General features: G+C 43.7%; 2 protein-coding genes across 2 annotated transcripts; one reads left to right on the top strand and one right to left on the bottom strand.

Moving 5' to 3' along the window:
- The first annotated feature begins 2,992 nt into the window (after positions 1 to 2,992).
- On the top strand, positions 2,993 to 11,565 carry LOC130121803 (tripartite motif-containing protein 16-like). Its single transcript, XM_056290704.1, has 7 exons — positions 2,993 to 3,226; positions 4,073 to 4,447; positions 4,684 to 4,779; positions 7,853 to 8,086; positions 9,382 to 9,541; positions 9,665 to 9,724; positions 9,808 to 11,565. Exons 1-7 carry the CDS (start codon positions 2,993 to 2,995, stop codon positions 10,326 to 10,328), a joined length of 1,680 nt encoding a protein of 559 aa, XP_056146679.1. The 3' UTR covers positions 10,329 to 11,565.
- Positions 11,566 to 15,353: 3,788 nt separating this feature from the next.
- On the bottom strand, positions 15,354 to 18,842 carry LOC130121804 (CD209 antigen-like protein E). Its single transcript, XM_056290705.1, has 2 exons — positions 18,744 to 18,842; positions 15,354 to 16,379 (listed from the first exon to the last, which is right to left on the bottom strand). The coding sequence occupies exons 1-2, from the start codon at positions 18,797 to 18,799 to the stop codon at positions 15,530 to 15,532; spliced, it is 906 nt and encodes a 301-aa protein (XP_056146680.1). The 5' UTR covers positions 18,800 to 18,842; the 3' UTR covers positions 15,354 to 15,529.
- Between the last annotated feature and the right edge of the window lie 7,674 nt (positions 18,843 to 26,516).

Here is a 26,516-nt window from a genome sequence, read left to right as displayed (position 1 = left end):
AAACACCACCAACATGAGGCCCAGAGAGCCTGCCTACTGCAGTTAAGAGGAAAGGCCAACCCTGTGTGCCTAGCGGCAGTGTGGCAAATCCCCATGTCTTTGTTCTGCCCCCTAACACTGCAGGGACGTCCCAACTGAAGCAGAGACATAGCCTGCCAGTGGCTCCATCTGCTGGTCTTAGCTTGCCTGTCCTTATAGCTCTCACACCGCCTCTCCAGGCAACCAAAACCAGCCCCTCAACCTCTCCAGCCTGCACCCCAACCTTGCTAGCCTGCCTCCCAACCTCTCCTGTCTGTCCCAACATCTCCTGCCTCTCCTACCTGCCTCCCAATCTCTCCTACCTGCCTCCCAATCTCTCCTGCCTGCCTCCCAACCTTGCTATTCTGCCTCCCAACCTCTCCTGTCTGTCCCAACTTCTCCTGTCTCTCCTGCCTGCCTCCCAATATATCCTGCCTGCCTCCCAACCTCTCCTGCCTGCCTCCTAACCTCTCCTTCCTGTGTCCCAACCTCTCCTGCCTGCCTCTTAACCTCTCCTGCCTGCCTCTTAACCTCTCCTTCCTGTGTCCCAACCTCTCCTGCCTGCCTCCCAATCTCTGGCTCCTGTGGTTCTTTCCAGACCTGCAGGACCACCTGCAGATGTGCCTTATACCACCCAGCACTATCACAAGAAGAAAAGACAAGAGGAGGAGCAGAGTGGCAACAAAAGAAAGAAAGAAAAGGAACTACACAAGGAAGAGCGACACCATCCCCTTGTTGATTGATATTACATATAACCCGAGTGTATTTGTATCACTATGTATGTAACCAAAATGTGCAACCAGAACAGAGGGTGAAGAAAGACACATTCATGTCGATAAAATATATTGCATGCCTCGCACGGAATGTGTGGGGTTCCCCTCCTCTGAGGCCTTGGGAGAGATACCGTGTCTGGTGCAAGGAGGGCCCCCGCTTAAGAGTTGCAGGTCCGGACAGGATGAGCACTCCCTAAAGCTCAACCATGAAAGGGAGCATTGACCAAACATAGTGGACAGGAAAATCAAGGTCATGTGTGATGAATGAACAAGGGAGGTTTAGCATATAAAGAAGCACACACACAAAGAAAGTGAGACACACACGACGGATTGGCAGTGTGTCTCCAGATCTGTACTCAATAAAATCATTTTAATCTCCTAAGACGTGGTGGCTGTTTTCTTCACATCAACGGACTCGGGGACGAGGACCACGAAGGTGATTCTCGACACCCTGCAAGCAGTGGCAGAGGGAGCGGCACCCTGACACCCACAGGCAGGACTTTGGTAATTGGTACTGCCAGGCCACAGCCACCATGACTCTGGCTGAGTGGAGGGCTGCACTTGAAGCCCAGAGGTATGGCAAAAAGAAAGATGCTCCACCCTGATTATGAGCACATTATATTGTGTACTTGTATATATTACTCTAATAATAATAGATTAGATGGATAGATAATAGATAACTGATTTTTTGTTTACATGTACATATTGTAGTGCATACGGGGGGCAGTCTGGGAGACCGTCGCCAGAGCCGGGACGCGAACCCGCATCTCCCACTCCGCAAGCGACAACGTTAACCAGTCGACTAAAGGGTTTGACCCGTTAGCCAAGGGCCAACGTGTGATTGATTCATGTACGTTACAATATGTTTATTTGATCTAAATTAATAACCACAGATTGCACTGTTTTTATTTCCTTGTAATAAAATTCGATTAATGGGCCGCTCTGGTGGCGGAGCAGAATAAACCGCCGTTCTTGCGGTCCGCTCGTCACGTGACTGGGAGGTTCGTATCCCAGACTCGCCGTAACCGGTCACGGCCAGAGCGTCCACGGGGTCAGGCCTTCATTAGGCCACCCTTACCCGAGGGATAGTGGGTGTAGATCGGTGTACTGTTCGGGAACTCGTCGTTCTCCAGCGACCCCTCTGGCCCACCCGGGCGCCTGTAGCCAAGCAACCGAAAGCATTCTCCCTACGCCTCCTTCGCGGCCTGAAGGTGATGCAATCCATGCGAGGCTTCAGCGTGTAAAATGGCGAGAGCGGCCGACACGAGTTTGAAGGAAGCTGGTGTTACAACTATCTCCTTCCTGTGGAAACGTGAGCCAGGGGAGTTATTCGACAAGTGTTCCGGCCATATGCCAGTGGGTTAATCGGGTGGGATAAGAGGAAAAACTAGAAATATATTTATAACAATAAAATAAAAAATTCGATTAATATGACTCAACACAAAAGTGTCCTTTTTCATTTAAATACAATATATATACAACACGTAATTCTCTAACAACAAAAGATGTCCTATTGTTTCACACATCACAACCAGGAAATGTAAGTTACACAACATTTATCTTTTAATTGCTAAATGAAGGCTATTGCTTTATCACAATAGTAATAGTAAATAATATGAAAATAATAATAAATATTATAGTAAATATAATATTTTAACAGTAATATAATGACGTCAATAAAATAATTATTTAATATATATAATGTAATTAAAGTAGTTATAATCATATAGTCAATGTTTGTGATAAACAAAATATTGTAATGTTTACATACAGTACACAATGTGTCATTACTACCGTTGCTTAAGCCCATTAGACAGTACTGACACATGGCATGAGCAGCATTATTGATTAAGCTGATCAGTGATAAGTGACCATCTTTATAGAGCAACAATAAAAGATCTGCACGGGGACAGATAAACGTTGGGCACGTGAATATAACGGACTCCTTAAGACCATTTTAATGTCTTAATTACACTTCTTGTCTGTAACTTCCTGTCTGTTGTGTTTTGTCGGTGTGTATATAAACAACATGTTTGTGGGTGTTGGACTTTGTAACTCATTGCTCCCCCCTGTTCTCCTGTAAAGCTCCTCCCTCTGGACAGAACAAGGAAGTCCCTCCCATTCAGTCTCCAGCGTGTTTTCAGAGAAAACGAAACTGTTGTCTGCTCTTTTCCGTCAGTGTGAGAGAGGCTGTCAGTAAAATGGCTGAGCAGCAGCAGCAGGGGTTGTTGCTGGACAGAGATCAGTTGTGTTGTTCAATCTGTCTGGACCTCCTCAACCAGCCAGTCGGTCTTCACTGTGGACACAGTTACTGTAGAGACTGTATAGAGAGCTGCTGGGACAAGGATGAAGAGAAGGGAGTGTACAGCTGTCCTCAGTGCAGACAGACCTTCAGTCCGAGGCCTGCCCTTGTGAAGAACACCATGCTGGCTCAGGTGAGACTGACAGGAAGAGAAAAGTCATTTATAAGAGACAGATGTGGCAGTTATTGTGCTGCTGGCAAAAGAAATACTCGTGGGCACATTTTAGTAGTTTGTAGCTTCAGTCCATTGAAATGTAATATTATTATTGAGGTGTTGGACTAGCCTTCGGTTCTGTTACCCCAGGAGGACAATCCCAAATGAGGTTCTAGATCCTTGGGCTATTCTGTTGATTTCATTCCTATCTCAACTCATTTTACATATATTTTGAATATATGGTGGCCCAGTGGTTAGCACTGTTGCCTCACAACAAGAAGGTCCCGGGTTCGAACCCCAGGCCTTCTCAGGTCCTCTCTGTGTGGACTTTGCGTGTTCTCCCCATGTCTGTGTGGGTTTCCTCTGGGTGCTCCAGTTTCCTCCCACCATCAAAAAGACATGCGTGTTAGGGTTCGTAGTCCTGTCTGTGCCCCTGAGCAAGGCGATGGAAAGAAGAACTGGAGTCGTCCACTGCTCCTATACAATAGGATGGGTTAAATGCAGACAACACATTCATTGTGAGAATACAATTTGTTGTAAGAATACAATGTCAAATAAAGTGGCTTTCAGTTTGTTATTTTCATATATGTTCTCCACACTATTTTACTCCCATTCTTATATTACTGTTTTCCCATATCTTATTTATTACTGACATGTTTCTCTGTTTTGTTCCTCACTTCATTCTAACTTAACAACATCAACATTGTAGTGATGTTGATTTTCTTTCTTATCATTATTATCACCATAAGTAGTGATCGTAGCAGTAGTACATTTTATCATGACCACAGCAGATAATTCCTTTAAGACAGGATTTTAATATTTCAGATTGTGGAGAATCTGAAGACAACAGGGAACCAGCAGGCCTCTCCCTCTGCAGATGTGTCCTACGCTGGCCCCACAGATGTGGCCTGTGATTTCTGCACAGGGACTCGACCCCACAAAGCCCTTATGACCTGTTCAGTATGCCTGGCCTCCTACTGCTCCACTCACCTCCAGCCTCACTACACTGTTCCTGTGCTGAAGAAGCACAAGCTGGTCTCTGCCACGGCCCGACTGCAGGAGAAGATGTGCTCCAGGCATGACAAGCTGATGGAGGTGTACTGTCGTACAGACCAGCAGTGTATCTGCTATCTGTGCACCATGGATGAACATAAGGGCCACGATACAGTGTCGGCTGCAGCAGAAAGGGCTGAGATACAGGTAGGACCACCACAACTTGTTGATCACCAACAAACAAGAGGCAGTCCTGTGAGGTTACATGTAGAATAGGTTTGGTTTGTATATGGAAAACCTTCAGTTTCTCAACACAGAATATTCAGCACATCTAAAAGCCGAGGCTCCCTGTGTTACCTTAAAAACTGCTGACCGACACAGAAATGCTTCCCTCTTTATTCTCCCTTTGCCCAACTGCAATGTTTTGGTATGGTTTCTTCCAGAAACAGCTGGATGTTCGTCGCCAGAAAGCCCAGCAGAGAGTCCAGGAGAGAGAGAAGGAGATTAAGAAGCTGAGACAGGCTGTGGAGGATCTGAAGGTGAAGAAAATGGACTCAAGTGTGTGCTGTTGTTTGTCTGGTAAAGTGACAAATGGCCATGTTGGCCTCTCTCCTAGCGAGGGTTGGCAGAGATGATGGATCAGATATATTCTGTTGGCTGAGGAGAGTCCCAACTTGAACTAAATGTTTGCACGAGGTGTTTTTTTTTTGTTTGTTTTTTTTAAACTTTATTTTCCAATTTTCAAGTTTTTTTGGAACAGGTATACAAGGCACACGAACAACAACAAAAAAAAAAAAAAAGAAACGTGTAGGAACCCCCCCTCCCCCCAAGGCTCAAAAAAAAGAAAAGAAAAACAAAAGGACTATGCAGGGATCTCTTATTCCAATTCCACATAATAACCATATTGTTGAAGACGATATAAAGTTGTACACATACACTCACTGGCCACTTTATTAGGTACACCTTGCTAGTACCTGGTTGGACCCCCTTTTGCCTTCAGAACTGCCTTAATCCTTCGTGGCATAGATTCAACGAGGTACTGGAAACATTCCTCAGAGAGTTTGGTCCATATTGACATGATAGCATCACGCAGTTGCTGCAGATTTGTTGGCTGCACATCCATGATGCGAATCTCCCGGTCCACCACATCCCAAAGGCGCTCTATTGGATTGAGATCTGGTGACTGTGGAGGCCATTTGAGTACAGTGAACTCATTGTCATGTTCAAAAAACCAGTCTGAGATGATTTGAGCTTTATGACATGGCGCGTTATCCTGCTGGAAGTAGCCATCAGAAGATGGGAACACTGTGGTCATAAAGGGATGGACATGGTCAGCAACAATACTCAGGTAGGCTGTGGCGTTGGCACGATGCTCAATTGGTACTAAGGGGCCCAAAGTGTGCCAAGAAAATATCCCCCACACCATTACACCACCACCACCAGCCTGAACCGTTGATACAAGGCAGGATGGATCCATGCTGTCATGTTGTTGACGCCAAATTCTGACCCTACCATCCGAATGTCGCAGCAGAAATCGAGCCTCATCAGACCAGGCAACGTTTTTCCAATCTTCTATTGTCCAATTTTGGTGAGCCTGTGCGAATTGTAGCCTCAGTTTCCTGTTCTTAGCTGACAGGAGTGGCACCCGGTGTGGTCTTCTGCTGCTGTAGCCCATCTGCCTCAAGGTTCGACGTGTTGTGCGTTCAGAGATGCTCTTCTGCATACCTCGGTTGTAATGAGTGGTTAGTTGAGTTACTGTTGCCTTTCTGTCAGCTCGAACCAGTCTGGCCATTCTCCTCTGACCTCTGGCATCAACAAGGCATTTTCGCCCACAGAACTGCCGCTCACTGGATATTTTCTCTTTTTCGGACCATTCTCTGTAAACCCTAGAGATGGTTGTGCGTGAAAATCCCAGTAGATCAGCAGTTTGTGAAATACTCAGACCAGCCCGTCTGGCACCGACAACCATGCCACGTTCAAAGTCACTTAAATCACCTTTCTCCCCCATTCTGATGCTCGGTTTGAACTGCAGCAGATCGTCTTGACCATGTCTACATGCCTAAATGCACTGAGTTGCTGCCATGTGATTGGCTGATTAGAAATTTGCGTTAACGAGCAGTTGGACAGGTGTGCCTAATAAAGTGGCCGGTGAGTGTATATAAGTATTGTCGTTACAACCAGGTAAATAAAAAGTACATTCAATAAAAGGGAAAACCTTCAATAAAGTCTATGAAAGGACTCCAGGTCAAAGTAAAGTTTTTGCGGGTTTTACATATTTTATATCGGAGCTTTTCTAAAGGTAGAAAGGACAGCACCTCCCTCAACCACTGCAAAAACGATGGAGCTTTATTCCACTTCCGGTTAAATAGGATCAGTCTGCGTGCTAGTAATGAGGCAAAGTTGCCCCCTTACAGTTAGGGGGCGGTATGCCAAAGATGGCTGTGTGAAAATCAGGGGTTATGGTCTGTTTACAGATATGTGAGAATACATTGAATATCTGTCCCCAATAACTGTTGAGGGAGGGCCATGCCCAGGACATGTGTCCCACCGAGGCTGGACTATGGCTGCACCTCGGACAGCCAGGGTGTGTGGTGGGAAAGATTCTGGCAAGCTTGTCCCCCGAGTAGTGAAGACGGTGAAGCACCTTAAACTGAATGAAGCCATGTGGTATACACAATGAGGACGTATGTATACGAGTGAAGCTGTCCCGCCACGCCTCCTCAGAAAGCTCTACACCCAGCTCTCTCCCCCATGCAGTCTTTGTTTTGTCCCAGGATATCTGTTTCAATCCCTGGATCAGTGTGTAAATTATAGAGACCCGTTTTCCCCCAAAGGGATCCATCTCTAGAATAACATCTAATTGGCTCCTGGGTGGCAGATACGGAAATGAGGGGAACACTTTCTTGGCAAAACTACGGATTTGAAGGTGTCTAATAAAATGGGATGTGGGTATGTTATGGTCTTTGGTAAGTGTTTCAAATGAGGTGAATGTTCCGTCTTTAAATACATCCCAGAAAAACACCAGTCCATGTCTGTGCCAATGTTGAAATGCCTTATCTAACACACATGACGAGAAGAACTGATTATTTGCTGCTGGGAAAAGACCGCTGGCAGGCTTTAATCCAAGATGCCTCCTAAACTGGAGCCCTATCCTAAGTGAAGCTCTAACCACCGGGTTTGTTATTTGTATGTTAGGATTATGTGGTAGTGGAGAGGTGAATACCGCTAAAGGATTGGATAAGAGCTCCATGTGAACCCAATCTGTGCCCTGTTGATTCTCATATGTAAATGCCCAGTGGGAAAGTTTTACAATGTTCGCAGCCCAGTAGTTGCACAAGGTGTTTTGCCACATGTTTTATCTTTCACCCTATCTCACCCTTTTTGTTTTATTGTCTTATTTTCATCGGTTGAGTTTTTTTGCTAAGGGATTTGTAACTATCTATTTAAATAAAGTGTGATACTAACACAGCTTAAAATGCATCAGAGGTGGAAGAAAGGACTGGAATAGAAGTTCATATTAGTCACATGTACATTTAGGATCCATCTGGTCCTTCTTCTTAAATGAAATGCAGCTTCTTTACCAGGCAGGTGTTTGTATCTTTCTACTGACAGAGCTCTGCACAGACCGCAGTGGAGGACAGTGAGAGGATCTTCACTGAGCTGATGGCCTCCATTGAGAGGAGGCGCAGCGAGGTGAAGGAGCTCATCAGAGCCCAGGAGAAGACTGCAGTCAGTCAGGCTGAAGAGCTTCTCCTGCAGCTGCAGGAGGAGATGGAAGAGTGGAGGAGGAGCGATTCTGAGCTGGAGCAGCTGTCACACACTGACGACCACATCCATTTCCTTCAGGTGCTGTTTACTCCCCAGATTAATTATGACTTGTGGTGTTAAAATATTAGCAGTTGTTAGTAATTAGTTGTAGTATTGAGTAGAAGCAGAATACTTCACAACTGCTATGGTAAACATTGATGGACATGCTACAGTACCAGACGAGAGAAGAAAGATACATGTATTTATGTTAACATTAGTTTCCTGGAATATTAAATTATCTTTCCCTCACACACACACACACACACACACACACACACACACACACACACACACACAGAGTTAGTTTAGAGACCAGCATTTATTCTGACAGGCTGTTACGTGACGAAGACTATGGGACATTCCCACACGTCACGTGTGGTGTCGGGCTTCACATAGGCTCACATTTAAAATGATATTCGGGGCGACGCTCAAAACGTTGGGGCTGAAGCCCCGGCAAGATGACCTGGCGACGCCGATGGTTGTGTGGGACTTTTATCTTTCATGAAATAATAGTGATTCTTGGTACAAACGTAACTCTTCTTCTGTTTCTTGTTGTTCTGTGGAGAGTTTCAGGAAAGATGGGGAAGGATTTGTAGTAAAGGTGATGAGCCACAATCTGTACTTGGTGTCCTAGTCAGCTCACTGACCCACACAGCCAGATGGAGAGGGTTTAGTGAGAGACGTGTTTGATGAGACGTCCTGTGTTGGAGACACACAATTTAACTACATCCTCTTTCTCTGTCTCTCTTCGTCTTTCTCTGTCACTCTTCCTCTTTCTCTGTCTCTCTTCCTCTTTCTCTGTCTCTGTCTCTCTTCCTCTTTCTCTGTCTCTGTCTCTCTTCCTCTTTCTCTGTCTCTGTCTCTCTTCCTCTTTCTCTGTCTCTCTTCCTCTGTCTCTCTTCCTCTTCCTCTGTCTCTGTCTCTCTTCCTCTTTCTCTGTCTCTCTTCCTCTGTCTCTCTTCCTCTTTCTCTGTCTCTGTCTCTCTTTCTCTGTCTCTCTTCCTCTGTCTCTCTTCCTCTTCCTCTGTCTCTCTTCCTCTGTCTCTCTTCCTCTGTCTCTCTTCCTCTTTCTCTCTTCCTCTGTCTCTCTGTCTCTGTCTCTCTTTCTCTGTCTCTCTTCCTCTTTCTCTCTTCCTCTGTCTCTCTTCCTCTGTCTCTCTTCCTCTGTCTCTCTTTCTCTGTCTCTCTTCCTCTGTCTCTCTTCCTCTTCCTCTGTCTCTCTTCCTCTGTCTCTCTTCCTCTTTCTCTCTTCCTCTTTCTCTCTTCCTCTGTCTCTCTGTCTCTGTCTCTCTTCCTCTGTCTCTCTGTCTCTGTCTCTCTTTCTCTCACTCCAGAAATTCAAGTCTCTCTCCCTCCCGGCTGGTTCTCTGGACTCACCGAGCATTGTTGTGCGTCCTCTGCGTTACTTCAGAGATATGACTGATGTTGTGTCTGTCCTCAGAGACAAACTAGACCACATCATGACACACACATGGCCCAGGATTTCATCTGCAGGTAGCTGAAAGGAATATGGAGTATAGAGAAAAACACACACTAACACACAGAAAAACCTCCCTGTACACTTGCAGTCTCATCTAGTTTATAAACGTGTTGTATTTGTTGTGCTTTTCGTTGCAGCGTCTGCTGTAGATGTCTTACTGCCACCAGAACCAGAGACCAGAGAAGACTGGTTACTGTGTAAGCAAAACACTGCAACACACAAATACAACAATTATTAAGTAAATGACAGCAGGTTGACATTAATACTTCTGTTCTTTCAGATTGTCGTCCTCTCACGCTGGATGTGAACTCTGCCCATCAACATGTCTCCCTGTCAGAGGACAACAGGAAGGTGACGTGGACACCACAAGACTTGAATTATCCTCCTCATTCAGACAGGTTTACTGACCGTTACCAAGTGCTGTGCAAGGAGGGCTTATCTGGACGCTGTTATTGGGAGGTGACATTAAGTGGTGGTGTTGGTATAACAGTGTCATACAAAGACATCAAGAGATCATCACGTGACTCAGGATTTGGTTATAATGACAAGTCCTGGAGGTTAAACTGCTTTGGGGGTCGTTACTGGTTCATACACAATAGTGTAGTAACAGAGTTTTCAGGTCCTTCCTCCTCCAGAGTAGGAGTGTTCCTGGACCACAAGGCAGGTGTTTTGTCTTTCTACAGCGTCTCTGACACAACCACCCTCCTCCACAAAGTCAACACCACTTTCACTCAGCCTCTCTATCCTGGACTTGGAGTGTGGTCTGAAGGAGCGGTTGCAGAGGTGATGAAGGTCTGGTAGGGAAGATCTCGGTTACGTGTCAGGATTTGTTCTGCGTTTGAAATATATGATTGGAAATAGCTGACGAGTGGAAAGGGCAGAGCTGTCCTCAGAGGAAGACGTGTTTGGTGAACGGGTTTCTTTCACCACTTTCATTTCTTTGTGTGCTTTTCAAAAGAGTCTCAGTTCTTATCCAGGGGGACCAAACGGGCGCTAAAAAGCAGCAGCTGATGGATGTGGTTTGATCAAAGTGAGAGTGAAGGAAGGTTAATTCAGCCCCACACACACAGACTGATAAATAAAGGCAGTTTTAAAGCTTTTTGTAGTCTTAGTAAAGATGCTGGTTGTTATGGAAGAGCGAGGCGAAGGAAATCAAACTAGTGATGATGGATATTGTAACTTCTTCATCCTGCAGCACATTGTGTAGTCAGGATGCTGTTTTCTTTTCATACTTGTCAGATAACAGTGTGAAAATCACAACGTGTGAAAGGAGTACACGTTAAATGGATGCTGTTTAGCGACTCACAGCTTGTTTGTTGTTGCTCAGATCAGCAGAATGTGTTTCAGACAGACAGGGAGGTAAAAACATGGTGTGTAAACATCCAGATGGAAGATTGTGTGTGGCTGATGTTTAATAGATAGACGCTGAATGATAACATCCACATCAGAACAGCACAAACCTCGATGGATCAGATGAGGTGTTACAAGACTTCACCCTGCTATTAGTTTACCCCTTCTCTCTCTTCCTCTCTGGAATCCCCTTTAGCTTCACATGTAGGATTTACTGGACTCACCTTATGATTGTGTGTTGTAGAGAAATGTTTATCATATGTGCGACTTTAAGAATATACGAGTCAGCTTCCTGTTTATTGATGGTTTCTGTGTGGTGTTAAATAAAGTGGTGTTTTGTTCCTGATCACCTGTAAATAAAAGCTATGTTTTATTACGTGTGTGTGTGTCTGTGTGACAGAGAGAGAGACAGAAGTGGTTGTGTCTCACCTGTGTGCATCCATGTACATGTTGTGCAGGTGAACATGTGTGTAGGTTTGTATTAGTGGCTTCACTCATGTGTTAATATGTCCCAGTAACAGCAGCACGTCTGCCATGTTTCCAGTACTGTGGACTGTACTTCCTTATTAAATGTACTTTAATTTCATGTGCTCACACCAGTAAAGACGCTGAATTAGAAAAGTCCCATTTGTGTTTTGTTGTTGTTGTTTTGTCAAGTATGTGTGTATAAACAACACTTGTGTTGGTGATGGACTTCTTAACTCTGTCCCCTGCATGGATGTAATAGAGTAGAACTGGATACCGGGTCTAGAAATGGCGCCTGTTCACTCCAATGATATTTTTTATTTATTTATTGAACGTGGTTATGTATCCCCATAACCACTACAGTATCATATGATATTCTCCATATTGAAAAGAAAAAACTAATATTTTAATAAATCTGCTATACTAATGTAGCGGGTACAAATGTTGACTGCACCTTTACGACACATGAACGCGTACGAAGAAACGAAAGGCGCGAGAGAGGGAGAGCACGAGCAGCGTGGACGGAGCGCTCGTGGCGGATGAGCTCTACTGCTGTGCAGAACGGATTCATGTTAAAACCTTATCAAGTGCTCATAGGCGGTGACGCTTTGGACACCAGTAACGTGATGACGTAGGCGGTTTCGTTTGCTTTGCTAGCGCGAGCGCGAGTATCGCATTGAAATACTGTTAACTTTTGCTATTAGCTGGAGCTGCGTGGCGACGCACGGATAGGCTGGACACGGAGGAAGACGCTGTATGAGCATCCAAGTGTTAGTCTGGTGCATAGATGTCGTCTAGGTCGCTAAAAGTGATACGTTAACTTTTGGAGAGTTTTGTTTTGGAAGAGCAAGCCTGCACGTCGTCAGCATGGAAGGCTGTAAGGGGCTGGTTAAACAATCCTACAATTCTGTGGTACTCTTTGTTTAATTGTGCCATTAGAGATTCCTGATTGGTTTCTGCCATTTGATAATCTTTCCATGCTAGCATAGCATTGTTATGATGCCCAGATCTGCTATGTGCAGCAAACCCTCCATTTGTATAAGTAGATTTCTTCCAGTTTTTGAAACCTGAACCTGAAGTAAATGTTGACTCTACCTGGCCAGTAAACTGAAATGCCTGCAAGCATAACAGAAGGCAGAGTCTGCACTTATGGAGTATTCTAACCAGCGGTGGACTGAATACCACTCACTCTTGAAGCTCCTGTTTCGGTCTCCCTGGAGTGTCTTGGGGAAATGCTTAAGTTGAGGTTGCGCTGGAGCTTCACCCCTGGACTTTAAAATGTCTGCAGAACACCAAAGAATTCCATTAGTATCAACTATTAACATAAATTCTACCCACTTTCAATTAGATTTTGTTTTATATTGCTTTTTTAAGATTAAACATGCAATCATTAACATTTTACAGATTGATTAAACATACACTTGTATTATAGTTAAATGGCCTATGTTATACCACTGCTTGGTTTAATTTCCCATTGTGATGTGCTCTTGAAACACATCAAATTTCAGATATTTGCACCTTAGACGTCTTAAAAACCATCCAGATCAGGGGTGTCAAACTCAAATAAGCATTGGGCCAAAATTAAAAACTGGGTCCAAGTCTAGGGCCGGGTAAAAAAACAAACAAAACAAAACCCTGGCTTAAATTCTGCATGTTTTTCTTCCCCTCTCCAGATGTAGTATGTGATGTATCGGTATATAATATGATGGAATTTATGCGAAAATAATTTGGGCCTTGAGTTTGACACGTGATCCAGATCAGTGATTTGCACACTGCACAGCTTAGGCTACTCTGATAAGCACGTACCTGGAGGACAACCTCTATCACGTGTGCCTTCATTGGTCTCTGGCTGCATGTGCTCTCTTCCAGACTCACTCTCCTCCTCCTCATGCTCTCTCTCTGCTAATAACGGGACTCTTGCTCCTGACCATTCTGTGTCTGTAGATGACATGTCACTGGCTCCTTCCCTTTCTGCATCTGTAGTAAAGCCTCCACTTGCTCCTTCCGTTTCTTTGACTGCAGCTGACACTTCTTCATCTCTCTCGTTAACATGAGATGTTTTCTCTGCTCCCCTGTCATTTTCTGCTGTACTTGTTGCCTCACTTCTTCTGGTGCTGGCAAAAAAAATGCATCAACTTTCCTCTCTCCCCCCCTGTTATCCTTTTCACTGCGTCATCTTTAAAGAAAAGTTTTACATAACATTAACCAAGTGTAAATTAGCGACAGTATGTGTTATTGTACGTGATATCACCTGCAAATTCACCGTTAGCTTGCTAGTCAGAGGTTAGCTATCTTGCAAGCTTGCAAAGCTAACTGCAGCCCAACTAAACTCAGCTCACTCTGCTCAATTTCCACAATGTCGACACATTCTAGCACATTGAATGAAGTGTGGAAATAACTTTATATAACCTTATCAGTTGAAGAATCATTTCAAGTACCATGTACCACCAGCTCACCCGTTGCCTTGGTAAGGTATCCTAGCTTCCAAGGGCTTGTCAGAGTGTCGCGCTGTGCCCCAAGCTGTTGACACACTGAACATTCCGTGTGGCTCAGTGGGTGGTCCCTTAAAATCAGCCCATTGGGCTCATAACTTTAGTGGCAAAGGACAAGACTTAATAATAATAGGCTAATAATAATAATGCATGTATTTCAGCTTCCATTTGACTGATTCTGTGCAGGCGTGTTTTTTTTTACCCACTCGAGACAGGGGAAGGGGGCGGGGCGGGGGGCCGTGCTCTGACCAATGGGGGTCGTGCCCCCTTGGCCCCAACGTGGCCACGCCCCTGCTCAATAGATTTTTTTGAGCTCGTCTTTAATCAATAACGTTTCTGATCTAGTATTGGTGGAGAGAGAGTCTATTTTACCGAAAATGTGGGATTTGAGAGAGCCCATCATGGACGGTAACAGCGCCACAGTCACTGCTCCCGTGGGGTCCACATTAGCTGCAGCATCCGGTGGCGAGCAGAGGGCACAGGCTTATTGCGGCCTCCTCTGGTAGACTCCGTTTTTGGTCGAGTCGACGTCATCGTAGAATTAAGCAAAGAGGTCCCGCCGGACGTCCAACCACATGAAGACATGTAAGATATTGCAAGGTTCAATATATAAATCCGGTCACTGACTCAGGAGCGATAAGGACACGCGTCTTACACCCTCGGCTTCCGCTGGCGGCTCCCGCAGCGGCCGATGTTTATCTGTTGGGGCGCATCCATTTTGCGCAGGCTAAATGTGTTGGGTTATATGCGATCTGAGAAGATCCAGTAGGTGGCACTATAACACCGCCCATAACAGCCATTGGCTGGACACACGCTGGCATGACGTAAGCGGGCAGTAGGCGCTGTGCGCACGTGCGGTTTGTTTTAAAGTACAAGTGAAAGAAAATATCGGCCGCGTGGGGAGTTTTTATAAAAATGTATTTGTTTCCTTGGCACAAAAGGGAGAATAAATAACAAAAACAAAACAAACAAACAAACACAAACCATCGGTATCAGCACCGGCGATCAGACAAACTGTCATTTTAAACATCGGCACTGGAAAACAGTTTGTACACAGCTTGGCTTTTAAAATGCACATTACTAGTAACACCAAGTATCATGATAAAAACACGATGAAGGAAAACATACATTTTACCATACTCCTGCTCCTTTTAAACAACAAAATGCTGTATACTATAGATACATATAAATAGTATATAAAAAGTATTAATATATAAATACTGTATAACTAAGAAGGTCAAAGAAGTTGCACTCAAGATGAACCCTAGAGTTTACACAGGGAACTGTTTTATTGCAAGTAGATGTAAAGCAGAAACTGATGATAAATGAGTGTTCTGTGAATTTTTTTTGTATATATATTTTATTGATTTGCAATTGTTTTATCCCACAAGAATTACAAAACATGTACAACATCAAATCAGCTACTCATCCCCAGATACAAAGTATTATTCATCACATGTATTAACAAACCGAAAACCCCATTCCCATCACTACCCACCCACCCACTCATAGGATCACAGGTTACAGAATACATTTAGGTAAAGAAGGGAAAACACAAGTTATCAAAGAACTGTATTAATTACTCAAACAAAAGGAAGGAAAGATGAAAGGGGGAAAGGGAAAAAAACAAACAGAAAAAACGGGAGGGGGGTTGATTTTGACCCTCTAAGCCACCTTGGTCTGTCGTGACCTGAGTTACAGACCAAGTGCGGGTGTCTCACAAATAAAATGACGTCCGCCAGCACAGACAACGTCATCCCAGGTGTTGAGTGGTTTGTCCACGTTCCTCTCCCCTAGCGTGACAAAGCTAACACAGTCTTGTCCAGCCTGGTCTTCATCCCAGTCCGCAACATAATTATTTGGCTCCCTCGTCCTCCAGTAGATATGCTGCGGTTGGAGACCTTGCCCATTGACCCACATGTACTCCCCTTCCTGGACCAGGTCCTGCAGGCCAATCCACGCCCCCAGAAAGCCCAGCTCGGGGCGGCGCTGGTAGAACTGGACAGTAAAATTGATAAGGAAGACTTGATCTTCCTCATCCCTAATTACTGCCAAGTCTGCCCCCATGTCCAGACATTCCCTGCGAGAGGCTTGCCAGTTTTTGGTGTGCAGGGAAAGGATGTAGCATTGTGATCTGTGCTCCTCCCAGCCTAATGGGCAGCGCCTACACTGCAGGGTGTCCAGATCACAGAGAGGCACTTCCTTTAAAGAAAGGATGGTCCTCAGTTGTCTGGCCTCTGCTGCAACATTTGTTTTTGATGTTGAGCAGAGTTCTAGTTTCTGTTGGGTGGATGTCAGGTTCACCTGGTGGATGGTATCATCTCTCTCTATCTCTAGATTAAGAATTTTATATTCTGCCACCAGAGCTGGGAGAAATGTGGCCTGAGCAAGCACAGCCCCAACAAAGAGGGTGATCAGAACTGCAAATATAATTTTGCAGCATCGTTCCCTGCGTCGCTCTTCTCTCCACTGCTGGGTCTCCTGGTTTGTGTTGTGATTGTCTTGTGGATTAACCTGTTCTGGACACCACTCATCACTTATATGTCTAGATGAAAGACAAAGACCAAAAATAAGCAGAGATCAAAAATCACTCAGCGGACAACATGAAACAGTGAAGACAGGAAGAAGGCTGCTGACACTGATGTCCAGTAAGGGCATATATTGGGGGCTTTCTCATCAAAACCAGCTAGCTGTCTGTAACAAGTAGCTATCTGGTGCACAAGCTGTATTAGGTGTAGTACGCAGCTACAAACACAGACCCTGACCCTCCTGGCGTTGACAAGAGCTGACAGATTTCTGTACATGATCACAGCTTCAAGTCCCCCTCCAGTCATGTTGTAAGACATAAAATGCTCTGCTTGACTTAATAAATTGTCTGATGTGTTTCTTTATTGGCCAAGTGTGCCTATGCACACGAGGAATTTGACTCCAGTACACAGCAGCTTCTAGCACTTGCAGAAATCACTCACACAAAAAAACCCAAAACAAAACAAAACAAAAAAACAGAAGAAATAAATGGAACAACAACAGGACACTGGAGACAAGCGTGTATGTAATATAGGTGTGGCGCTGCAATACAGAGTTTTGTTATGGTTGAGTAATCAACAACCTATGCTCATATATTATACCATATTGCTTATATACGATACGGCCCATACACTATACCATATTACCAATACCACGACCCATCATGCCCATATACAATGCTATATACTCCCATTATATTACACCATATTATCTGATGTACCAGAAGTACACACTATATATTCACTAGGGTTGGGCGATTCACTAATTTCACGGTTCAATACGTCTCATGATTCAGGGCCCAGGATTTGGACGCCTTGGTAAGCAAGACACAAAACACCATCGCAGTTCTCTATTTTTCATGTATGTTAAGAACTAGGCCCAACATTTTGGCATTATCAAGGCACGTATTCAAACCTAATGCATGTGCAAAAGTTCTGACAACATTTTTTGCCATCTTTTCTTGTTGTGTAACACAATTCTTTACTTTAACACTTTAAACGTTAAAAACTACTAGAACGACCATGGGGGTCATTTTGACTGTTTTGGATTTTCAAAGTTTAATAACTTTGTGGGGGGAAAAAGATAGACCTACCGCTACCTGGATGCTCCTAAAATTGTATATAATTGCATTAAAAAGACTTTTAGATCAATTGCACAAAAAAAGTTATAAGGTGTAAAAACGACCATGAGCGGTCAAAATGACCGCGCGTCATCGTGCGCGCCATGTCCCTATGATGTGTGTTGGTCGCGTCCTTTCCTTCGCAAGGTTGACTTCTTTTTTTTACATTTCACGTTTTATAGGCCTTGTTAGGTTTGTTAGATTAGCAACATGTGTTTTCCGTTTTGTTTTTCAGGTGTTATTTCCAACATGTGTGGGTACAGCCGCCGTTTCAGACGCACCATGACTACCACCGAGGAGGTGCAGTATTTACAGGCGCTGGACAGCAGCGACTGGACAGCCGGCTCCCATTCAAAACTGGATACTTGTGTGCATGGAAGTTGAGCAGGGATATAGGAAGTTCTACATCAAACATGTGAGAGACAGCTAAAGACCAGATGACTGGACCGCTGAATTTGGTTTGACCATCTTTTATAACTACAACTCTGTGGGTGTGTATGTAGTTAGTCCTTACAAAAAAAGTAGTTTATTCAAGTTTGCTATTAGTATACTTATTTTAAACAAGAAAACAGTGAGTATACTTTCAGTTTACTTTTTAAGTACTTATCAGAGATATACTAAACAAAATTATACTTAAGTATACTTACAAGTATACTACTAGCAAACGAACTTGAACTTTACTTGAAGTTTACTTAATAAAATAAACTTCAAGTATACTGTTTTTTATTTTGTAAGCGAGGTTACAGAAAGGGGGCGTGGCTCACACTTGTTAAGACAATTTTAGCGAGGAAATCTTTTCCGAGGCGCAACACGACAGACATGTTTTAACGGTACCGCCCAGATCAGCAGGTCTCCTAGCAACGGGGAAAATGTGCCTCTTCCTTTAGCCAGAACAAAGAGGTTCTGCAGCCACATTCTCGACTAGCAGATATTCAGGGAGGGTTTGAGGGCGCTCACACACTTCCGCAGGCACCGCAGACAGCGCCTGAACCAGTTAGCTGGCAGGCCAAGCTCACCATGTTGATCAAGAGAAGTGAAGTTGAGCTGTGTCAACACTTAAACCCCGACCCAAGGCTCCGGGTGACATTGCTGGTTGTGAACAGGACAAAACGAGCCCGCTTTAGCGTCATGAAAAGCTAGCTAGCCCGATTAGCAAACGCCGAACTTCGACAAGACGAGCTGGCTCGGTAGCTGCCTAAACTTGAAAAATGCACCGTTGGCCGTTTTTAAATGGCTAAAAGTCCTCAGGTGATTTCTGCTTACCTCGAACCCGGGTTTGAATTGCTGTCCAGCTCTTGAAACACGTTTGTGGAAGTCATCGTTCGTGTTTTGTTTAGCGTCGTCAAAACTGCCAAACCAAGAATTTTGTTGCTAGGCAACAGCGACCTGACGCGCTCTTACGAAGACCCGCCCCAGGCTCTTTTTAGCGCCACCCTCATTCTGACACTGAGAAATTTGACTGGTCTAAATCCTTCGGGCTGGGGATACGCGCATATCATTGGCTTACCGGTGTACGAGCGGTATGTCCATTTTGATTCGCCTCTACAAATGTCAATCACTGTGAGTGACACCTTTGTTGTCAGGGAGGCTAGTCACATGTCTGGACGTTATTTCTCATTAGACGGTCACGGCGATTCATAAGCAAAACAAAGCTATTATTATTATTACTATTATTATTATTATTATTATTATTATTATTAAAAAGATAAAGAAATCGGTGAAATGGTTTAATTGGCTTTAACGTTTGAAACAAAATGGATGACAGATAACCAATATATGAAACGAAAGAGGAAGGGGGAGCAAGTGGCCCGTTGCAGGTCCCTCTCTTACCAACAACTGGAAATGTTTCCTGTCAATCGTGTTTCATTGTCGCCCGCCTGCGTCTCCGACCTTCTTTTTTTTTTTAGTTTGTATTTTTTTCCTTTATTGACTAATTGACAACAAGTTGTCAACAAGTTCTACTCCGAGCTCCTCACCCTAAGTAAGGCATTACCCATGTATTCCCCACTAGTAAAGATTAAGAATGATAACAACCATTTTGTTTTTTGTTTGGAAAAAAGGTGATTGATGAAAGATGATACATATGAAATAGACTGAAAATAAATATGAAATAGAGTGAAATAGACTGTAATGGAATGATAGATTTCTGTCCCATGCAGGGAGCAAGCAATGCAAGAGAGTGGCAGACTATTGGAGCAGTACTGTAAAGTCCAAACTAATGTGGACGTCATCTCAAAGGAGAGGCAGAGCTCTCTGAGTGGAGACGCTGAGGATGTCCAGGCTCTACCAGGGAACACCGAGTCCTGGGTTTCATCCAAAGGCACCCAAAGTCCTGTGGAGCACAAACTGCACCACGCACAAGTAAGAAACCCCACCAACACTGACTTCTGTGTGGAGTTTGCATGTTCTCCCCGTGTCTGCGTGGGTTTCCTCCGGGTGCTCCGGTTTCCTTCCACTATCAAAAAGACCTGCATGTGAGGGTTAATACTCCTGCCTGTGTCCCTGAGCAATGGAAAGAAGAACTGGAGTTGGTCCCCAGGTGCTGCAGCTGCCCACTGCTCCTATACAATAGGATGGTTACACATGCAGAGAAAACACATTTCATCGTAACCTGTACAATGACCAAATAAAGTGGCTTTCTTTTCTTTCTTAAATGTGTCTGCTCTTCATTTCTTGTTCTTGTAAGTCCTGTGTGGGAATTTGACTGCAAGCAATATAGCAATTTTATTACTGTAAAGAAATTTAAGATATTACACACATTAGATGAAATTGTAAGAGCCAAGACCAAAGGTGAAAACTGTGATGTAATGTAGATTTTCTTTTTGACTCCCCTGAGTCATGGGAGGGGGGGTGAAACTGAAAGGGAAGAGAGAGAGTGAAGGAAGATTGTTAAAGGCCTGCGAAGACTGAAATGTGAAGTTCGCAAAAGAAACTCAGTGTCTCTATGAGAGATGAAATCTAGCATTTGTAATACTTGCATAATTGGCTATAAGACATGAGAGACTCAGCGAGAGACCTTTCGGATGTTGCAGTTCTTCAGAAATGAATGAGTTCCACAGCTGGGGCTCAGACCAGCTTCTCCCAGCAAGTCAGAGGCCCCAAAAACCTCAAGAGGACACTGTACCGTCCAATAAGAAAAAAAAGAAAAAGCAAGAGCTTGAAGAGAGCAAGATGGAGGGGAGAATCCTCTTTTTCCCAGGCTGAATGGAGGGTTTGGCTTATCATTTTAGAAAGGATACTCAGCTGGGGACATTGGCGTTTGTAGGGCTGGTCCCGCTGGCTGGTTCAGCCAAAAACAGCTACTTCTCACATCCTTTAGTGGATCTCAAACTTATTCTACCAACGTTCCCCTACTTATTTGTTTATTCATTTATTTTCCGGCCTTGCTGTCTGCGGAGGTATACGCTAGGTGTCATCTGCGCATGCGCCGATCCACTGAGGCGGTGATGGAGAGCAGTCTGCTTCCGCCGAGACAGGTCATAGATCCGCTTCGAGACACCGTTGAGGATATCGCGACAGACGTCTACAAATGTAATGAAACGAACAGGAAAGTATTTCAAAAAGTTTTGTTGTTGTTCTGCGTCAGTCTGTGTCGTTGGCGACCACTCAAAGGAAAAACTACAGAGTGTTAATTCACGTTAGTTGACCTTGAAAGGAATGTGACTCTGGGCAGCTCGCTGACGTGTTAGCTAACGGGAGCGTTGACGGTCGTGTTCGCTGCTCTCTAAGCCCTCCTAAGTCGAATGAGTTGGTCTTAAAAGTTCCACATTTAACCTCGAATAATTTAATTTACATTCATTTACCCGTTTTGAGTGGCCTGTGAAGAAGTTAGGTGGTCAAGTTTCTTCACCCTAACGTGAGATTACTGCCGCGTGTTAGCCTAACGCATTCAAAATGGCGACGACCTTCAAACCTTGGGTCGACCTGGCCGAAGCTTTTAAATATTAGCAAAATTGACAATATTGCAATCGCAATTACTGTCTGTAATACCTTTATTGCATATAGCAATTGCGTGAGCTTCGCAGAGATCTAGTGCGGACACAGAGTTAGAAAATGTGACATTTGAGTTTCAAACATGTATTGGAGTTGGTCTGAAGTAGATATGGAGAGATTAGACAAGGGGTGCCTTGCTGTTTTTCCTCTTCAAAATGCTGTACATTGCCAACTCTGATCTATTCAATTATTGCTTCTCACACAGAAGTATTGAACATGCAAGACTGGGAGGAAGAGGTAAGTGAAATATGCTGGAAGTTTCCAATTTGAATGAGACAAGTGAAACCGCCAGCGCCTGTTTATTCACAGGAAGTCACCAGTGCAGCCACAAGCCACACTCCTACTTTTGGTGGTGAGTATATTTCTTTGGGCGTTATTGTGACAACTGCTTTGGAAGAACGTTTCAGTGATCTTTTGAGTCATTTGTTAAAATTTAAGAGAAGTATTTTCGGTAACACTTTAGTATGGGGAACATAGTCACCATTAATTAGGTGCTTATTAGCATGCACATTAGCAACATATTGGCTCTTAATTGGTCATCATTACGTACTCATTAATGCCGTATTCTGCATGGCCTTATCATAAAACCAGTAAGCCATTAACTATGAGTTTTCCCTCTATAACCTCAGAATTATTGCTTATTAGTAGTACCATCTCAATATGCTTTGCTTAGTATGGACTTTATAAGGTGGTAGTACCACAAGAAGAGTTATTCTCCATTACTAACACTTAATGAATATGGTCTGTTCTTACATAACAAAACACAAAACTACAAGTGTTAATAGTGTTAAATTACTCTAAATTAAGTTTTTGTTACTTAGAATATGTTCCCCATACTAAAGTGTTACCGTATTTTCTTCTAGCACCTTGTAAAACATCTTCATGGAACAGTAAAGGATTCTGGACCAGGAGTAGTAGGATAATGTTCACTTATTTTAGCTGAAAATGTTGTGTAGTTGAAAATGAGTTGGATTTGTATCCCTATGAAATCAAGGAGACTCCTGGAACAGTGGAAGTGAGGACTTTGGCAGGGTTAATATTGGAAGAGGGTAATTCCGGTATGTTAAAACCTGAGCCCAATTTCCCCATCGTTTATGGTGTAATCAATAATGGGGACAGATGTTTGGAATTGGTCCAGAATTGAGCGAGAAAACTTCAGTCTGCAGCTGCGAAACAGCTGCAATGTTATCCTTAAGGGGCAGTTGGCACTTGTCAGATTACGTCCACTAAAATGGCTTGTATTTTGCTACTGACAGGCTCAGATTAAGTGTCTGACAATACAACAGAAAGGATATCCAAAGGAATTGAATCAAGTGCAACTGGACTTGGTATATATCCGTGAAGACGTTTCGCCTCTCATCCAAGAGGCTTCATCAGTTCGTGCCTTTCTGACTAGACCAAGCTAGTCTGACTGGCTGGTGATGAAACTCAAGATATTTATCCTCTTTGCAGTCGTTATCAGAGCTATTGATGTCCATGGCTCTTTGTGTTCCGATGTTTAGCCACGCCCGTCGTTATCAGAGCTATTGATGTCCATGGCTCTTTGTGATCCGATGTTAAGCAGCGACGGTCGTTGGGCCCAAGAACATCGGATCAAAAAGAGCCATGCACGTCAATAGCTCTGATAACGACGGGCGTGGGTAAACATCGGAACACAAAGAACCATAGACATCAGTAGCTCTGATAACGACTCCAAAGAGGATAAATATCTGAGTTTCCTCACCAGCCAGTCAGACTAGCTTGGTCTAGTCAGAAAGGCACGAACTGATGAAGCCTCTTGGATGAGAGGCGAAATGTCTTCACGGGTATACACCAACTCCAGTTGCACTTGATTCAACTCCTTTGGATAACCATGACCTGGATGAATGAGAACATTCACAGACATACAGAAAGGATACCTACAGACCCTCTTTTTTTGGACATTTACATTGCAGCCCATTTTGCCGTTGCTACCTGAAGCGTTGTAGCTCGATACTTGACCATTCCAAAAAATTGTCCTTATTAGTAATTTAGACCCCAAATGATGGGAAAATAGGGCCCAAGTTTAAAATACCAGGATAAACCTTGAGTATAATCCTTGGAAACATTTCCCAAATGTTATTTTTTTTTGCTGTCATCTGCAGGCCGTGGAGGGAGAGGGGGAGGAGAATTCAAGACTTCATTTGCTTCAGGTATTAAGACATCAAATGTTGTGTAATGCTAACTTCCTAAGCGTGACAAATCTTGAGTTCACCATGTTTGTCTTGTGTGAGATTGAATCTGTCATCAAGTGCTGACGAAGTCACTCAGGTGAGTGATGAAACATTTTCCCACTAAACTTGGTGTCCAGATGAACTGATTAGACTTTTCTGGGCACTCTGAATGAGAGCAGCGAGGTGAAATCTCACATAAGATCAGTATGATCCTTTCACCCGATTGGGTTGGCTCAAAAGGATTACTTTATGCATAATGGGCGCTAGCCCTGTTGCAACAAAAGTAGCTATTTCACCAAAAAATCAAACAGCAGTAAGTCATCTTAACCTTATTTAACGTTCTTAACTGTCTTTTCCAGGGAGTAATGAAGATGAGAATGGTAAGTGAGCAGCAGCACAGTGGAGTAGGAGGATCGGAGGCACTTTGAATACTGCAGGTGGTGGACATGCGGTGCCTGAATCCTACCTGCCTCTGACTCCTTGGCCTCATCTTCTGTAATTTAGATGTCGGATCCTGGAACAGTGGACGAGGACAAGGCATGAGAAGAAGAGGTGGCAGAGGTGAGACCGGCTATGACTGTTGTACTTGATATACTGTGAGAAACAATTCTTGTATTTAATCGTAGAAAAACTCTTTCATGAGCTTGTTACTGCCTACCAAGTGTGAGCAAGTCTTATCTGTTAAGGCTCTGACAACCTTATCATGGTTTTGAGGTACCCTTTGTTTGTAGCGCTGGAATATTTTAAAGCTGGTTTAAGATGGAATTTCATATGACTAATTTTGAATAACGATGTATTCCTTATGTTTAAATATTGCATGATATCTTGAATCAAGTGCTAAGTTTTCTAAGACATGCTAGGGCTGTCATGATCATGAAGTTTTAGTTTGAATAATGATAAATTGCTTGCAGTTAATTTCCCTGTTTATTCAAAAACGGGGGGTGGGGGGGGGGGGTTCGGTCCATCAAAGTATTTTTATGTGCATTATCTGGAAAAGATGGATGGAAAGAAAAAAATTCACGAGTTCCTCAGTATTGCAAGAAAGTTTTTACATTTAATTGAGGTGGGTTTTTTCCCCCTTTGGTCAATATTGATGTTTCCACCAGGGGGGACAGAGAGTTTAAGTATGGTGGTGGCTTCAGAAGAGGTAAAGTTGCTTGCCATTGTAAGGGGACGACTGGTTTATTTTATTAGCACGCACCTTATTTAATATTGCAGTATTTGTTTTACTCCTTCATGGAATTTGGAGGAGCTGCCTTTTATTTCACAGGAGATGGAAGGAATGAAAGTGGAGCTTGCGGTTTCTCTCAGCCTTCTAGAGGTTTGTTATTAATTGAAATGGTGAACTTGATGGTTTCATAGGCTGTAAATGAATGTTTTCCCTTCATTCAAACAAACTCAGGTGTTTTGGTTTCTGTGGAACAGGTGGTGGCCATGGAAGAAGAGGAGGCCAAGGTAAGTTGATTCCACACCCTGTTACCATTGTGTAAAGTATAACATTTCCTTCAGTATTAAAGAATATCACTTTGTAATGTTGTATAAAATTAGCACCCTTGGATTTAAGTGAAAGCACAAAGTTGGTATTGTGAGTTTAAGACGGGTGCACTCAAGAGGTGAGAGAACTCTGAAGTGAATTGATGCCTCATTGAAGCAATGTTAAAAGCCTCACGCTTGAATTTCTTTATTTAAGGTTATAAGTCCTGATTTAAGAATATACCTTGAAATAAAATGTCTCCAAATTGTTCTTCTGTTTGTACTGGACCCAAGACCTAAGCTTCTTTTTTTTTCCTATGTCAATTGAATGCTGTTAACATCAGCTAACTGTAAAACAAGTTGACAAGTATTAAGACAACCTAATAACTTAAAATCGGTTAAAGGTGGTGGACAGAGTAAAAGAGCTAGATTTGGAGGTAATAGCCCTCATAAATTATTAAATGGATATTAAAAGCAGCCATGAGTGTTGTTTTCCCCTTCCTGGTAGGAATCCTGTCTGTTCCTACAGGTTACCATGGGAAAGATGAAGAGCGTTTGATGAAGGTTGTAGTATTCTTCATCATTTCTGCGCAGCTTAACTTGTGTTGAGGGCAGATATCATTGAAACACTTGGGCATCATTTTGAATTTTACACAGTGGGGCGGCATGGCTCAGCAGGTACAGTGGGTCGTACAGTAATCGGAAGGTGCCTGTGGCAGTCTGGGTTTCCCAGATCTGCAGGATGATTTCATACAGTCGCTTCTGAAGAGCTAGTCTTCCATACTTGTACAGTACTGTAGGGATTCCATCGGGGCCAGCCGCTTTGTTTTTATGCATCTGAGCGATCGCTGTTTGAAGCTCCTTGGTGGAAGGAGGTGCAGACATCCATGGTTTTTGCGGCAGAGTAGGTAGTTCATGAAGGCAGTCCGGAGACGCTCATGATGGTTTGCAGAGGAGCTGGTGGAAGTGCTGTTTCCATCGTTGACTGCTGGCTACATTGTCCCTCAGAATTTTTACATTGTTCTCTGCTTTCATTGGTTGTGGTACGGTCTTGATGGGCCCGTAGATGGCATGGATAGCAGAGAAGAAGCCATGGAGGTGGTTCTGGTCTGCGTAGCCCTGGATCTCAAGGGCTTTACTTTGCCACCAAGCTTCCTCCATGGAGCGGAGTTGAGCTTGGGTGTTTGACTTCAGTTTTTTGTAGTGCTCTTCTTTCGTCTTGGAGGACCCAGAGTAGTAGGATAATGTTCACTTATTTTAGCTGAAAATGTTGTGTAGTTGAAAATGAGTTGAATTTGTATCCCTATGAAATCAAGGAGACTTCTGGAACAGTGGAAATGAGGACGTTGGTAGTGTTAATATTAGAGGGTAATTCTGG

The sequence above is a fragment of the Lampris incognitus genome, chromosome 12 (assembly GCF_029633865.1).
Source record: "Lampris incognitus isolate fLamInc1 chromosome 12, fLamInc1.hap2, whole genome shotgun sequence".
In the NCBI taxonomy this organism is placed as follows: domain Eukaryota; kingdom Metazoa; phylum Chordata; class Actinopteri; order Lampriformes; family Lampridae; genus Lampris; species Lampris incognitus.
This window is presented reverse-complemented; position numbering and strand designations above follow the sequence as displayed.

Bases quoted from the DNA above. Each gene is read 5' to 3' on its own strand.
- LOC130121804 (XM_056290705.1), bottom strand. From the start codon at position 18,799: ATGACTTCCACAAACGTGTTTCAAGAGCTGGACAGCAATTCAAACCCG. The intron at 16,380-18,743 runs GTAAGCAGAAAT...TCTTTCATCTAG, and splicing joins AATTCAAACCCGGGTTCGAG to ACATATAAGTGATGAGTGGT.
- LOC130121803 (XM_056290704.1), top strand. From the start codon at position 2,993: ATGGCTGAGCAGCAGCAGCAGGGGTTGTTGCTGGACAGAGATCAGTTG. The intron at 4,780-7,852 runs GTGAAGAAAATG...TTCTACTGACAG, and splicing joins AGGCTGTGGAGGATCTGAAG to AGCTCTGCACAGACCGCAGT. The intron at 9,542-9,664 runs GTAGCTGAAAGG...TTTTCGTTGCAG, and splicing joins GCCCAGGATTTCATCTGCAG to CGTCTGCTGTAGATGTCTTA.